A 15,446-nucleotide genomic window follows, 5' to 3' on the forward strand; every position below is an offset into this window, starting at 1 on the left:
TCTTGAGTGCACATCTATCTTGCAATCATTCAGCTGAAATGAAATGGTCACTGTACCCAAATGATTCAAATGGCAAGATCGATAATGCTACATATGTACCAGGGAGATATGAAAACATTTATCTTTCACATAATGAAGTTTTCTGGGGAGACTAGAGGAGGCTCTCAGGTAAGTCCAAAAATGTCTTGGAAGACCAAGGAGGGGTGATGGGCTTTGGTTTTTACAGGGTTAGAGGGCAGGCTGTGGAGGGGAGAGGGGAATGAAGATTCCTAAGTGAGAACCAGGACTAGCATGGTTTGATCTTCTCTCTGAGAGAGCTTAAGCACTTTCTGTGGGCTGGCTTTGATGTGAGGGTGATGGGTCTTGAAAGCTGTCAGCAAATATCAGAAATGGGGTCAATTTCTTAATTACAGTTTTCAATAGAAATCTGTGTACAAGTCCACAGAAAAGCATATACAAAAGTGTTCCTAAGAGCCCTATTCACAATTTTCACAAACTAAAAATAACTCATATATCCACCACTAGAATGGATAAATTGTGGCATATTAATACAATATTATTATATATGTGTATGACTATATATGTAAATACAAATAACATCATTGAATACAACAACATGGATGAACCTCATAGTGCTGCACAAAAGTAGCCGGACCTGAGAGTACACATTGTAAAATTCTATTTATATGTTATTTAAAATGTGCAAAGCTAATAGATGATATCAGAATCCAAAGTGTGATTACCCTTAAGAAGAAAGTAGTTAGGAGGCACATGAGAGGGGCTTCTGGTATTTCTTGACACAGACAACCTAGGTGACAAAACTTAATTCTTGATTCAATTTGATAGAAATAGTGGCAATAAATTGGAACAAAAGATCTGAATGAGAGTTCATAGACATGTTCTCTTTGTAAATATTCAGTGATATATACATCTATATATACACATATAAGGGCTTCCCTGGTGGCTCAGCTGGTAAAGAATCCACCCACAATACAGGAGACCTGGGTTCGATCCCTGGGTTGGGAAGATCCCCTGGAGAGGGGAACAGCTACCCACTCCAGTATTCTGGTGAGTGACTTTCACTCACATACATATATATTCAGATATATATCTACATAAATTAAGTATTCTGTATATGCTTCTGTTTGGACACTTTCCTGCATGTTTGTTACATTTCAATTAAAAATAATTTAAAAAGAAAAACAAAGCCACCAATTAAGAAAGAGAACATTGCCTTTATTTTATAAGTTCCATTTGCCCCACTCCACTCTACATCTCTCTCTCACTTGAGATAACTACTATATTAATGCTTGTGATTGTCATTCCCTTGCTTTTTTTTTTAAAACCGTAAAACAGCAATAAACATTTATTCTCAAGCAATTTTTGTGCATCAGAAATCTAGAAGCAGCTTAGCTGGGTGGCACTGGCTTGGAGGTCTCTCATGGGGTTGCAGTTAATTTTTCAGCCAGGAACTGGTTGCAGCCATCTGAAGGGACTGGATACTTTATTCCCAAGATTTCTCATGCACATGGTTGAGTCCTTAGTTCTTTTTTTTTTTCCTTGATTGGATATAATTGCTTTACAATTTTGTATTAGCTTCTGCTGTACAACAACACGAATCAGCTTTAAGTATACACATATCCCTTCCCTCTAGAGCCTCCCTCCCATTCAGTCCCTTGCTTTTAAGCTTTACTACTAATACATGTATTTAACACAACAGATTATTTAATATGCTTAGTTTGTAGTTTCTATACATGAAACCATGTTGTATTTGTTTTGGAATGTTTCCTTGTTATTGAAATATTATCATAATATATCATTTTGTGTGATTTCTAGGTATTTCTTTATTGCATATAACTAAATTTTTATAGCTGTCATGAAAATGTGGTAAAACTCTGACACTATTTATAATAATTTTTCTGTTTGATCTTTGTACATAAGTATTTGTATGTATATGTGTTCAGTCACTGAGTTGTGTCTCTTTGTGATACCACCAGGCTCCTCTGTCCATGGGATTCTCCAGGCAAGAATACTGGAGTAGGTTGCCAACACGATCTGTTAAAAAGAAAAAGTCAGTTCTGTTTCTTCCTTTCTAGTCATCACAGCTTTTTATTTTTTTGCTTTCCTTTTGACTAGTAGAGAATCAGTTCAGTTCAGTTCAGTTCAGTCCCTCAGTCGTGGAAACTTTCAGATTAAAGTATCTGGGTTTGGAGTTTTCTCTGTGGGAAAAATTTTTGAGTATTTATGGTTTAATGGTTTGGGACTATTCATATTTGCTAATTTTTCTTTAGTGAAATTTAATTGATTTTTTGTTGTTGCAGAATTTACGATTTCATTTAAAACTTCAAACTAATTGGGCAAAATTTCTTACACCTTTGCACATTCTGATCCACCTTTTGGATATACTCTTCTTTTGCTTTTTATTTTATTTTATTTTTTGCTAACCTTTCTCATCTTTTAGATTTCAGTTCCTGGAATGCTTACTGAAGGCTGGATTAAGGACAGACCCCAGACAGTCTGTCACTTTAACCTGCTGTGGCCCAGAGAACCAGGATGGTGCTTTTCTGGAAAGCAAGCAAAAGAGAGCAGCCTCTTCAGGGTGCAGTCACTGCTCAGAAGCTTTTGAGAAAACGCTGTTTCTCCAGCATCTCTAAATTGTGAAAAATCTATGTAACCTCAACTTTTCCGGGCGGGGAGCCCGAATGCTCTGAGAAGGCAGGTTAGATGAAGACCAAAATCAGGCCCTCGCAGTTCCTAATAATGGGGAATGAGGCCCCCCCAAATGCCTCAGATTCCAGCTGGGTTGCTTTCACCGCGCCCACAGCACCCCTCAGGAACAGGGTCCAAAGCAGGCGGTGTGAGTAACTCCTCCAGGCCTCCCCCGCGCCTTCCCACCACCCTTGTGCTTTCCTCGCCCGCACCATCACTAATGGGGGGTCGAGATCCACTGAGATGAGGGTGGCTGGGGGAAATGAGCCGGAAAGAAACCAGACAACCACAACAAACTGACTCAAAATCCAACCTTTCTAACCTGAAGAATGGTTCCTTCCCTCTCAGTCACACAACCCCGCAACCCAGTGGCTGCACAAGAGGAGGGACACTTTCTAATTGTTCAGTAAGTACAATCGTTGGGGTTTTTACTAAGGTGTCCCTGGAGGGTACTCAGTGGGCCTGTTCTTCGTGGTTTCCAAGAAAGGCCAGGCCTAGGAAGATGCTTCTCAATTCAATCCTAATTGAAAACGTCTTGGCAGGATTGGGCGCCCAGCTGAGAGGATGCCAGGAGCGGTCTTTTTTTTTTTTTGTAATTTTCACTTACTCCCATAGGGTCTTAATTTTGACTTTGTCTTCATTCTGAAGGTAAATCGAGCCTTTGTAGCCGTGATTACAGAAAGACATTTCAATCCTTTTTTTTTTTTTTTAAACAGGTTAATCAACCGATTGAAGAGGCATTACAATACAAGTGTAAAATTTTGTTCAGAAAAGAAATTTGGTGTCAGGCTAAGGGTAGAGTTTGGAGAAAAGCGGAATTTCCATTTTGCCCTAGTCTCTAACCATAACTTCTTTAAAAATTTACTTGGGTTTTGTACCAATGACACCACCTTTTAAGTAAAATTGATGGGAAAGGTATCTTTTCATAAGAGTTACAGTAACAAGAATCGCCCAGATTCTCAATACTTGTAATATTTTCCTTCATCCTAAGAACAGAGGACCACGTGGCCTAATGGATAAGGCGTCTGACTTCGGATCAGAAGATTGAGGGTTCGAATCCCTTCGTGGTTGTGACTTCCTTTTTCACATTCCTGCTACCCTTACCCAGATATCACTGTTCCAGCTCTCAAATCCCAAATTATAGCATCAGAGCACTCCAGAGATCTCCCCTTGGGTATACGTGATTCAGTAAGCGGGGTCGGCGCCAGCCCTCTCCATCGAGCCCTTTGCACCATAGGAGTCCTTGGTCAGGCAGGCACACAGGTGTGGAGATAGCGAAGAGCGCCAGCCCTGGTCTTTTGGACCCTCTTGCAGGGGGTTGGGTGGACCCAGTGAGTGAGGTGGGTGCCACAAGGCACGAATGTCAAGGAATTCTGCTCTCCTCGTCCGGCAGTGTCTGGACGTCTCTTATTTTAGCGTACGACTATTCCATTGGTTTTCAGGTGCCGCTCTGTACTTCGACGCTGAAAATGTTGAGATTTGTTTTTTGTAAGTCAGTTTAAATGGCGCCCCCTTTCGACAGGAAAACTTGCCACATTTTAGAGGATCTGGCTCCTGATTCACGTGGATGCCACCTGAGAGGTGCACCGTCTTTCTGTGGGTTCTTGGAGACCAGCTATGGGTTCTCCCACACGTTGCGGGATGAATTAGTTGAACGTTAAGCAGTATCTGAGGAGCCAGGGTTAAAACAGAAACCTGGAACCATGAGAAGAGACCTGTCAGGCAAATTATAATAAACAGGGAGCAGCTTCTGCACAAGTGGAAAGAACGTGGTCATATACATTTGAATGTTTAGGTGTAATGGACACATTCATAGAACAATATGACGGTTCAAATTAGATTCAAGTAGGAATTGCAATTGTAAATGGTCTTAAACTATGAAATATTTTGAATTAGTTGTCAAGTCTTCCTACTGAGAAAATTACATGTCCTTCTGTTTACTACGAACTTCTTTAAAACATTCAAAGAAGAAATAAGTCTAACCAGACACAACTCTTCCACAGTATAGGAAAAAGAGAAAGAAAGAAGAAAAAAAAAAAATCCACAACTGCTCATGCCGAATGCTGTAATGATTTTTTCCTGTGAGTGTACTTCTTTAACAGCTTTATCGAGGCATGATTTCCTTAAACTGCTTGTATTTAAACTTATAGTTTGACGTATGTATAACTCATGAAACCACCACTACAAAAGAGATAATGAACACAGACACCATCCTCAAACGTTTCCTCAGGTCCTTTTGTAATATGTTCATCTGTTGCTGGATTTTGTTTGTTAGTATTTTGTTGAGAATTTTTATGTCCATGTTTATAAGAGATATTGGTCTGTAGTTTTCTTAGCTCATGATGTCTTTGTTTGACTTTAGCATCAGGGTAATGATGGCTTCCTTTTCCAATTTTTATAAGAGTCTGTAAAGAATTAGTATCAATTTTTTAAAAACAGTAGAATTTAGCAGTAAAGATGTCTAGACTTGGGCTTTTCTTTATGGGTAATTTTACTCACTAAATCAATCTGCTTGCTTGTTATGGAGTCTAATTCCATGCTAAATGCTTATGTCAGTCATCTACATCTTTGTAACAAACCTCACCCAGATTTTGTGGGTGACTTAAAGCAACATTTAGTTTCCAATTCTGCAGGTCAGTTATTGAGCTGTGCTCAACTAGGCAATTCTTTTGCTGGTTTTGCTTGTGGTCACTCATTGATTGCAGTTATCTGGCAGCCTGACTGGGACTAGATGGTCCAAAATGTTCCCACTCACTGTCTGGGGTGTCATCTGGAATGACTGGGATGACTGGGACTCTCTCTTCACATGGTCTTCCATCCTTCAGGAAGTTAGGTGGGATTTCTTCACATGATGTCTTAGGGTCCCAAGATGACAAAAGCAGAAGTTATAAGGCTCTTGAACCCTTGTATTGAAACTCCCACCACCTCACTCCCACAACATCAGTACCACAGCATTCTATTGGACAAATTACAAGGTCAGCTCACATACAAGGAGGGAAATAGACTCCACCTCTTGGTGGTAGCTGCTGCACAATCATATTCCAAAGGGACATGCATAATGGGAATTTGTGACAGGACTTGGTGACTGAACAACAACAATCAATCAATCAAACAATGATTTGTTATCTCATTTAATACTAAAAACAGCACTGTGAATAGCCACTATTGCTATATCTTGGTAAGTAAATTATCCATTATCACTTCTTTACCAGTGTAATCTGAATTGGTCTGTGAACCTTGTTTTGAACCCACCTTTACCTAGTGGGCAGCTCAGGGTGGGGCCAGGGAGAATGTAAGCACTCCAAAATGCAGCAGCAGCTGAAAAAGCACTGATAGTGCTGAGCATTTGAACACGTGCAATTATAAATTTTTGTAAAGCCAGAGAGCTCCATGTCCTTGTCTCAGGATGACTCTGATAAGGTTTAAGATCCAGAAGGTGAGATTAAGTGACCCACACAGACTCCTGGTTCAACTCCTTTCCTGAGACTGAGTTCCTGAGTGTCTGATATATCTACAAGCTGCATGGACTTATAAAGAGTAATAAGCACCTTAGAGGAAGCCCGGATGAGTGGAGAAACTGAGGAAAGCAGGTTCAAATACAGGAAATTGTCCACTGGGATACTTTTAAAAACCAAGATCGTCCACGTTTCACATAATTGACAAGTCAGACGTAGTTTATTACTGTGAAACAGTCTTGGCAAGAGACAAAAGTTAAATTGCCGAAGTGTCGGAAAAAGGAAGGCACCGACATCAGCGGGATGGTACTTAACCATGCACGACCGTAAACGGAGAATTTTAAGACAAACCACAACCAACCAAGTAAATCCCAACCGTTGATCTCTTTGCGGGAACCTCAAATTTAACCTGTCTCATGTGGCTAGAGAGTAGTAAAATTTGCTCCAGGTGAGGCTCGAACTCACAACCTCGGCATTGCTCACAAGCGTACTGTCTTATAAGTACCGCGCGCTAACCGATTGCGCCACTGGAGCTCTGCTAGGTAGGGGTTTGGGCAGGTGTAAGTGAATATACTTTAACAGATGAAGACTTTTATTTAAGGTAGTCAATATTATGAATAAAATGGCGCCTTTTGATACGGGGTTTTCTCTTTGAATCTGATATGCGGTTCACAGCAGCAGTCTTTGATCAGTTGGTATCAGCCAATCTGCCGCCGTTTCCCCCACAGTACAGAGATGCAGCCGCGATTGAGCGTCGCGGTCATCTCCATCTTGATTTTCCGCTCATAGTCCCACGGCTTCTCTAATTTCAGACTTATTTGAAAGCATTTAAATGGAAAAAAAAAAAAAAGGTTACATTGGTTCCACAAAGGCAGGAAGCTTTCCACTCAGGAGTGTGTACTCCGTCTGTAAGACCACAGTGCATTTTCATTGCTTCCGAATTCCTGGGGACTTTTCATCTCAGCGATTCTGCTTTCTTGCATCACCTCTGTCTCGGCTCTGCCCTACGCTCGGACGACTTTCCCTCTGCTTCAGATGCCACCTGTCCCACCCCGACCCAGTCACTGTTTTTTTAACTTAAGAATATTAAAATACTTTGCTATCCTGAAACATTCACAGAGCTAATATTTCCTTTAGAAAAAGCACTGTTTTAAATGTACTAAGTTTAAATCAACTATATTAAATACAATACAGACTAAGGAAATGCAGAAAAACAAAAAGGTGGTAACTTGAAAATTTTCTGAAGTCTCATACTCAGAGAAATATATTGTTTATATTTGTGGTTCATTTCAAGCTTTTTTCATTCTAGTTATACATTTTGGGACAAAAGAAACTTCCACCAGATGGATCCATGGCCTGAGTGGACACCCTGTGAACCAGACCCCCATTACCTCCATTTTAACAGAGGGGCTGTGATGACACTTTGGGTGTTTCCATATCTATATTCACTTGGACCTTGTCTCCAGGAGTCCTTGAAATTTGAGGGTTTTTCTCTTTATTGAGTCTATGATTGTTGAGTAAATGGATATAAGTCCATTTAGGAAAGAAATGGGAGAATTATATTCTATATATTTTCAGTGGCACTGCAGGGTCCTCAGGACTTGGCTTCTTCTTTAATCCAAGAGGTCGAGTCTGAAAACTGGTTTAAGATCAGAAACTGGGCAAGGTATTGTGATTTTATTTTTAACTGGGGCAGCTACCCTCAGTCTTCTGATTATCCTTGATTTCTTATGTGTAGACAGCGATATGCTTGTTGGCTGCCCATCTATTTTGTTTCTAGGGATGCTGTATTTCATTAACCATCTCAACACTACAAAGTTGGCTACCTCTCTGAAATTGTCTTTCATTACAGTAACTTTGCCCACCCACACCTGGCGCGTGCACATGCACAGACTGACCAGATTCTGACCAATTGAGTGCTGCTATTTCTGGCATGAACTGTTTCAAGATCCTATAATTCCCATTGCTGTCAGTGAAGCCACTTCTGTAGCAGAATCTCATATCACCAGTGCAGGGCCAATAGAGGACACTCACCATGGAACTTCTTAGTAATGATAGTGTCCCCCTCCCAACACATGCCTTCTCCCACCCCCAAACAGAATATCCTTTGACTCTCCTGTTACCCATTCCTCTAGTGGGTTTTCTAGTATTACATGGTAAATCCACTCTAGCATGTCCACTTCTTTGAGTTTTTGATCCCTCTTTCTGCCATCAATCTCAAGAGTCCTGGCATTCTTACCACATTTAGTGAGAGCTTTTGCTTTTTTAAGCAGGAGAATCCTAACAGTACGTTGAGTTTTTGCCAGCGTATAAAAATTCTGTACTTTGGGAGAATGCTCTAGTATCAGTGTATTCTACATCAACTAACTTTGCATTCTACTCTCCTTGATCCAGAACACTTAGAATTTAGTTCTGTATGGAAGGATGCTGAATGGGTGGCAGAGGTACATGTTTGGCAGAGGAGAGATCTCTGCATTGTCTTCAAGGAAGAAGGACTAACTAAACCTTGATAAGGAGGATTGGGCTACTTCTAAAAAGCTCAAAGGATCTTGGGAAATCTGGAGATTTCTATGTTCTAATGCATCCCCTGGAGAAGGAAATGGCAGCCCACTCCAGTATTCTTGCCTGGGAAGTCCCATAGACCGAGGAGCCTGGCAGGCTACAGTCCATGGGGTCACAAACAGTTGAACATGACTTAGCGACTCAACAGCAACAATGCATCCCACCAGATGTCTCCATCCAATGTCTCAATATTCTGTTCTTTTCCAACTGAGGCCATGACCTAGGCATAGAAGATAATCTAGTTTGAGAAGTTAACCTACTTTGGAGTCCTACTATTCCTGTGATTAAATCTTGGAGCTGAACCTTAGCTTTTTGTGCCCTTGAGTTGCAGGATATGAGAGTTTCCTTATACCCTCCTATGGAGGCTCTGGCTTTCACATTAGCCTCAACTTGATGGGCTTCCTTTGTGACTCAGCTAGTAAAAGAATCTGCCTGCAATGTGGGAGACCTGGGTTCAATCCCTGGGTTGGGAAGATTCCCCTGGAGAAGGAAAAGGCTCTGGCCTGGGTCCCAAAGAGTTGGACACAACTGAGTGCCTTTCACTTTATTTGATGAGATATCATCTTCAGCATTTAATCATCTCTCTCCAAGGCATCAGTTTCTTCTACTGAAGAATTCTATTACATTATTATTACCATCTCTCCCACATTTATCAAGCAACTGATACATCACATCTGCTTTTGCATATCCACCGGTAGAGCATCTCAGTTCAGGTTGAGTGAAAGTTTTAAAAATTGCTACTTTGTGCCAGTGGCTGTTTGTGTTCTACCAATCCCTTTACTGCCAACCAGATGGATAATCCAGCTTCAAAAATCTCATTTTAGGGACTTCCCTGGCAGTCCAGTGGTTAAGACACTGCACTTCCACTTCAAGGGCATGGGTTCCATCCCTGGTCAGGGAATTAATATCCCCACTTGCTGCATGGGTGGGGCCAAAAAAAAAAAAAAACAAAACACCTCATCTTAGCATTTTCTTTCTCAGATACTTTTGGTATCAACTACTGCATTTTGTGTTCCCTGGAAAGACTCCAAGATGGGGATTTGCATTCAGAAACTTTACTGGGGCACTATCTCAGTGACCACCTGAGAAGCAATGAAGAATCAAAATTTGTCATAGGAAAAAACTGAGCTGCAGTGCAAGTGCAAAAGGGCATTTGCCTGCTCCTGGGGGGGCTCCACCACTGGAATGGACCCTTTAGATGTGTCCCAAGTTGAGAAGTCAGATCTTGGCTGTTATACCTCTCATAGACCAGTAATTGGATATAGGCTGCCCTTGGAAATGAAATGTGACCTTGACCTGAGACAATTCCTAAAGAGGGATGACAGTTGAGAGTCATCAGGTAACAACCTTCCAAGGATCTAGGAAGGTAAATCTTCAATCCAAAGGGTCCAGGTATTTAGTCAATACACCATCTGTGACAGTCACAGTGAGGAAGAAGAGAGAGAGGAAATGAGTTTGAGCTCCGGATAGAATTTGAAAACCATTACAGTGATTCCACATGCTGTAGGAAACATTTTATTGGAGATAGTTGCAGGGCTGGTTCTGAAGCTAAGGGTTCTAGGGTTGAGAAGGGAAAGCCTATCTTTCGAAGGATGCTCTGCCCAAGTGTCATAATCTGAATACACTAAAGATCAGACAAAGGAAAGTTTTTGTAGGGTCCGAATTAGAAAGAGGCTCTGTCTGCCACCATCATGGAGATACTCTTTCCTTCATGTGAGGTGATTTCTTGCCCCCACTCTATCTAGGGCTCCTACAAAAGAGTGACAGATCAGTGGAGGCAGGGATGGGTGGGGTGTCATGGAAAAAGACTGATCTGAAAATATTTGGAAATTGACTTCACACGTTTCTTCTAGGGGAAGACAAATGTTATGAAGTAGAACTTAAATTGTATGGCTATTCACCACATTGTCAATTCTACACATTTAGGGTAGAGAGGGAAGGAAGACTCAGAATGTGTAGGAACATTCTTTTTCAGGATATCATGGCAAATTGACCTATCCTCATGGATGAATGATTTTCCTTTGATATATATAAATATGTATAGATATCTACACATATACACTGTGCTTAGTCGCTCAGTCATATCTGACTCTTTGTGACTCCATAGACTTCAGCCTGCCAGGCTCCTCTATCCATGGGGATTCTCCAGGTAAGAATACTGGAGTGGGTTGCCATGCCCTCCTCTAGAGATATATATATGTGCTTTATTAAACTTGTAACAGATAGCTGAGGGTTTAGGTTTTCCATTCTTTTCTCTTACCCACATACTCCTGCAGGGAGAAATAGTAGTAGCCTTCTGAACATAAATCTACTTGATAGAGAGTGGGAATTTTGGCACTATAGAGGTGATTTAGTCAAGTGGAGGGCATTTAGGAAGAGAATGTAGAGAAAAGATTTTTTTTAAAAAACAGGTCTTCAGGTAAAGAAGCAGGATGGCTCCTGCCCCCAACTTGATCTTCTTATTTGGTTTTGAACTGTTTCATGTATGCCAGAATATCTGACTTGACTGTACTGACGGGAGTCCGATGAAACCAGCGCATGACAGGGACGCCATCAGGTCCCACTAAGAACTTTTCAAAATTCCAGCGGATGTCATGGACCATGATGGGTTCCCAGGATATATGTTTGATTGAGCCCATAATCTCAGAAGGGTGAGGACAGGATTGCTGCAGCAGAGAGATGGAAAAGAGAAATGACAGAATCATTTCTGCTCATGGATGATCCAGGCTATTTTCACCCACAGATAATCCTCTTATGTTTAGATATTTTCATTTCCTATGATTCTTAATATATTCTCTGAATCACAACCATGCTAACTACCAAGAAAGCTGTAGATATTATAGCAAAAGTTTATTCCCTCTTTTTGTTTCTCCCGGTGACCCCATCACAAAATCCTGTTCCTATGAATGAGATATGTTACTTCTCTAGCTCTCAATTTCCTTTTCTGCAAAGTGAATAGATTAGAATGTGGTTTCCTCGATCTTGATGCTCCATGGGCCAGTCATCTTTCGAAAATACCTTTTGGGGCCAATATGGAGTTCCAATATTTTGTTTTGAAAAATAAGAGAAAAATTTAAAAACACCATTACTTCATTTAGCTTTAAAGAGGTAATTATAAGAATAAATTACATATGTGTCCTAATCGTAGAATAAAGGGCAGCTCTATAAATCAGTTGAGGTTTATGAAACCCTCCTTACATTGCCCTGTTTTTTCAGTTTACTGAGTATATATAAAAATCTCAGAATGGGTCAACCTTGGCCCACAGTCCAGCATTTAAGAACACTGAACTCTGATGATCATTAAGGGCCCTTCTTAGTTCTCACATTCTCTGTATCTAAGAGCTGGTGTTTCATAAAAGGCACTTATTGCGTTGTATTATGCAATCTGCCTTTTTTTTTTTTTTGTCTTCTCCAATATTAACTCATCGAGGAACAGGGACTGCGTCTGTTCATTTCTATACCCTTATTGTTTAGCAAACTCCTTTATAGATAGCAGGCACTCAACAAATGTTCCTTGAATGAATGAATGTCAATGAACAAAAGAGTGGTCCCAGTGAAAGGTGGCACTCTACACAATGCTTTGTACCACAAAGCCAGAGCATCACAGATACTAAAAAATTTAACCCTAGTCCCTATGCTTATAAGGAGATCTCTTCCAAAGAGTCCAACCCCTCCTCCAGGCAGGAGCCCTTGCATCCATTTCTACCACACCAACTCTACTTTAGGAATATTAAGGAAGAAAAAGCTTAGGTCAGTAATTTAACTCACCTTTAAGAAGGTGAAGACTTTCTGCTCTGTTTCACCATTCACATCCCCTTTCTCAAACAGCTGGAAATTAGGTACGTATCCTCCTCCTGGACGGACATACCTGCAATGAACCATAATGTTCCCAGGAAGCTCCAGAATATAAGAGAGAAAATTCTAATAGGGTACCAGGATTTGAGGTTACGAAAAAGGGGAAACAGATGTGGAGATATAGAAAACAGGGCTGGGAAGGGAAAATAAGACTATTGTTACACTAGGGCTCCCTGACACTTTATTTTTCTCTATCCCACATGCTGTCACTGTCTCCCATCTGTATTGTTTCTGTACCAGCAACACCAGGAGCTATTTCTGTGCTCCCACTCCTCCACCATCCATCCAGGTCTCACTTCCCAGGGAAGGGGAGAGCAGCTCTGACACTGCCAGCCTCACATCAGTGAAGGCCAAATTTAAAATCAGGTAGGAAGTGCCCCAAGCCTATTAACCCACCGCCCATCCCGGAATTCCCCAAATGGAAGTGCCTCTGGAAACGGAGGAAAGGTAGACAGAGACAGGTCTCTGTAGGGTTTTAAGTAGGCACTTACTTCAGTCCTGGAAGAATTTCTGAGTTTTCTCCTGGTTCTTGCTTTCCAAACTGGTTACAGGGAAATCCCAACACAACTAGGCCAAAGGGCTTCAGCTCCTCCTGTAGTGCATTCAGTTCTATGGGTAGAAAATGGACAATATGGTGGCCTGGCCAGAGAGCCTGCCTTGTGTATATAGACAGAGTGATCCTTGGAAATACGCATTTTACAGAGGGAAAAACAGAAGTCCAGGAAAAGGCGGAAAATATCTAAGTCAGAAAGACTGTTCATGGCAGGGCTAAAATGAGATACTAGATCCCCAGACATGTATGCAGAAGCCCTTTGTTATAATGCAGTATTTCCCAAATCTGCAGCACATCAGAATCAGACAGGGGCCTTTCCTTAAAAATAGGGATGTCCAGATTCCTTTCCAGAAGTTCTTCTGGTAACATTATTCTGAGGTGGCTCCCCAGTCATCTTTATTATTCTAAAGCTCACCAGATCACTGCTGGTGGGATTGTAAAATGGTATAACTGTTATGGAAAATAACATGGAGGTTTCTTAAACAATTAAAAATAGAACTACCATAAAGCAGCAGTCCCAATTCTGGGCATACATGCATAAGAATTGAAAACAGAGTTTCAAAGAGATATTTGCACACCCATGTTCATAGGAGCACTGTACATAAAAATCAAGAGGTGGAAGCAACCCAAATGTCCATTGATAGATGAATGCATAAACAAAATGTGGTCTATCCATATACAATGGAGTATTATCCAGTTTTAAAATGGAAGGAAATTATGTCACATGCTACAACATGAATGTATCTTTATGCTAAGTGAAATAATCTAGTCATGAAAAGACAAATACTGCAGGTAAGACAAATACATGTGGTATCTACAGTAGTCAAATTTATAGAAACAGAAGATAGAATAGTGGTTACCAGGGGCTAGGGGAAAGGAGAAAGGGGAGCTGTTATTTCATGGATACAGAGTTTCAGTTTTGCAAGATAGAAAATTTCTAGAGATTTGTTTCACAACAATGAATATTTTTAACACTGCTGAACAGTCTTCTTAAAAATGGTTAAGATGGTAAATTTTATATTTTGCCTTTTTGTAACACAATTTAAAAACGAAAATTTTAATTTAATTTAATTTTAATTTTAAACAAAACCACATTTAAACATCACTGACCATCAGTTTGCCTTCCCTGATTGGTTAATTGGTAGATTGAATCTTTTTTTTTCTTTTTTTTTTAAGGAAAAGACACGCACAATGACAATGGACTTCTCTCCTCTTCACAGGCTAGTTCACCCTGGGTGGAGTGGGGGTAAATCTGACAGGGGCAAAAAGAAATTTCAAGTTGAGCTTTCTGGTGTTCTTTAACAATCTTTAGGATGTTAAAGATGCATTCTACCTAAAAACCCTCACTGATATACCAAAACACAAGCTTCCAATTGCCTTCCCCAAGTTTTTCAGTTTGTTTCCCCGGACTTTATAATCATCTTTTTCACCCTTTGTGAGCCAGACATCTTCAGTTCCATAACAAACACTAACCAGTCCCTAACTGAACAGTCTGCTCAGGCAACAGTGTCAACGGATAGCTCCTCTGAGTCCTTTTATTTTTATTTGCTGCAATATAAGATTGCTTTCCTATTTCCACATGTTTCCTAAGTACTTTCCCCACATCCTCCCCTCTTGTCTTTAGTCACTATAGATAATAACTCCTTTAGGAAACAGACTATTAATTAGGAAACCTGTCTTCCAGTTCTTGAGAAACTATTCCCCAGTTCTCGCACCTATTACATACAGAGTTGGAACTGAATAAATTGATTTTTAAAATCCCTATAAACTGGCAAAATGAAGTATGGTCCAATAGAATATTATTCAATCTTAAAACAGAGGGAGGAAATGATCCAAACTCCAAGGTATCTTATTAATTTAAAAAAGCAAATTGGCAGGTTGTATTTATTACTTGTTTGGAGAAGTAAATGGCAACCCACTCCAGTATTCTTGCCTGGAGAATCTCATGGACAGGGGAGCCTGGCAGGTACAGTCCATGAGTCCAAAAGAATCGGACATGACTCAGTCACTATCATCATCATCATTTATTATATGTCATCAATTGGTAGAAAAGTAAAAAAAAAGAATACATATGTATTTTGTAAACATGATAATACTGGTCATCAGAAGGGAAGGGAAAGAGATGAAAAGGCTTTTTACTCTAAACTTTTTTATTCCTTTAATTTTGAGCCTTGTGAATATAGTTCAGTTCAGTTCAGTACCTATTCAAAATATAATAATGAAAAACTTAAAAATGAAGTTCTTATTAGTTCAAATATAAGAAAGGCATCTATTTCTGATAAAAATTAGTCCTGTTCATTATTTATTGGCTT

General features: G+C 40.2%; 1 protein-coding gene and 2 non-coding genes across 8 annotated transcripts in view; 1 reads left to right on the forward strand and 2 right to left on the reverse strand.

Annotated features, from left to right (window-relative positions):
* The first annotated feature begins 3,707 nt into the window (after nt 1–3,707).
* TRNAR-UCG lies at nt 3,708–3,780 on the forward strand. Its single transcript has one exon. It is a non-coding gene; the product is annotated as a tRNA-Arg (tRNA).
* A 2,824-nt stretch (nt 3,781–6,604) lies between these two features.
* TRNAI-UAU lies at nt 6,605–6,698 on the reverse strand. The gene is made up of 2 exons: nt 6,661–6,698; nt 6,605–6,640 (listed from the first exon to the last, which is right to left on the reverse strand). It is a non-coding gene; the product is annotated as a tRNA-Ile (tRNA).
* Nucleotides 6,699–10,527: 3,829 nt separating this feature from the next.
* Nucleotides 10,528–15,446, reverse strand: part of GPX5 (glutathione peroxidase 5) — a 39,112-nt gene continuing 34,193 nt past the window's right edge. For all 6 annotated transcript variants that reach the window (XM_043449727.1, XM_043449723.1, XM_043449722.1 and 3 more), the window contains 3 exons: nt 13,073–13,190; nt 12,495–12,594; nt 10,528–11,392 (listed from right to left, as the gene is read on the reverse strand). In XM_043449727.1, the coding sequence (XP_043305662.1) occupies nt 11,186–11,392; nt 12,495–12,594; nt 13,073–13,190 (425 nt within the window). In that variant the 3' untranslated portion in view covers nt 10,528–11,185. The remainder of the gene's footprint in view (nt 11,393–12,494; nt 12,595–13,072; nt 13,191–15,446) is intronic.

This window comes from Cervus canadensis, chromosome 28 (genome assembly GCF_019320065.1).
Source record: "Cervus canadensis isolate Bull #8, Minnesota chromosome 28, ASM1932006v1, whole genome shotgun sequence".
In the NCBI taxonomy this organism is placed as follows: Eukaryota; Metazoa; Chordata; class Mammalia; order Artiodactyla; family Cervidae; genus Cervus; species Cervus canadensis.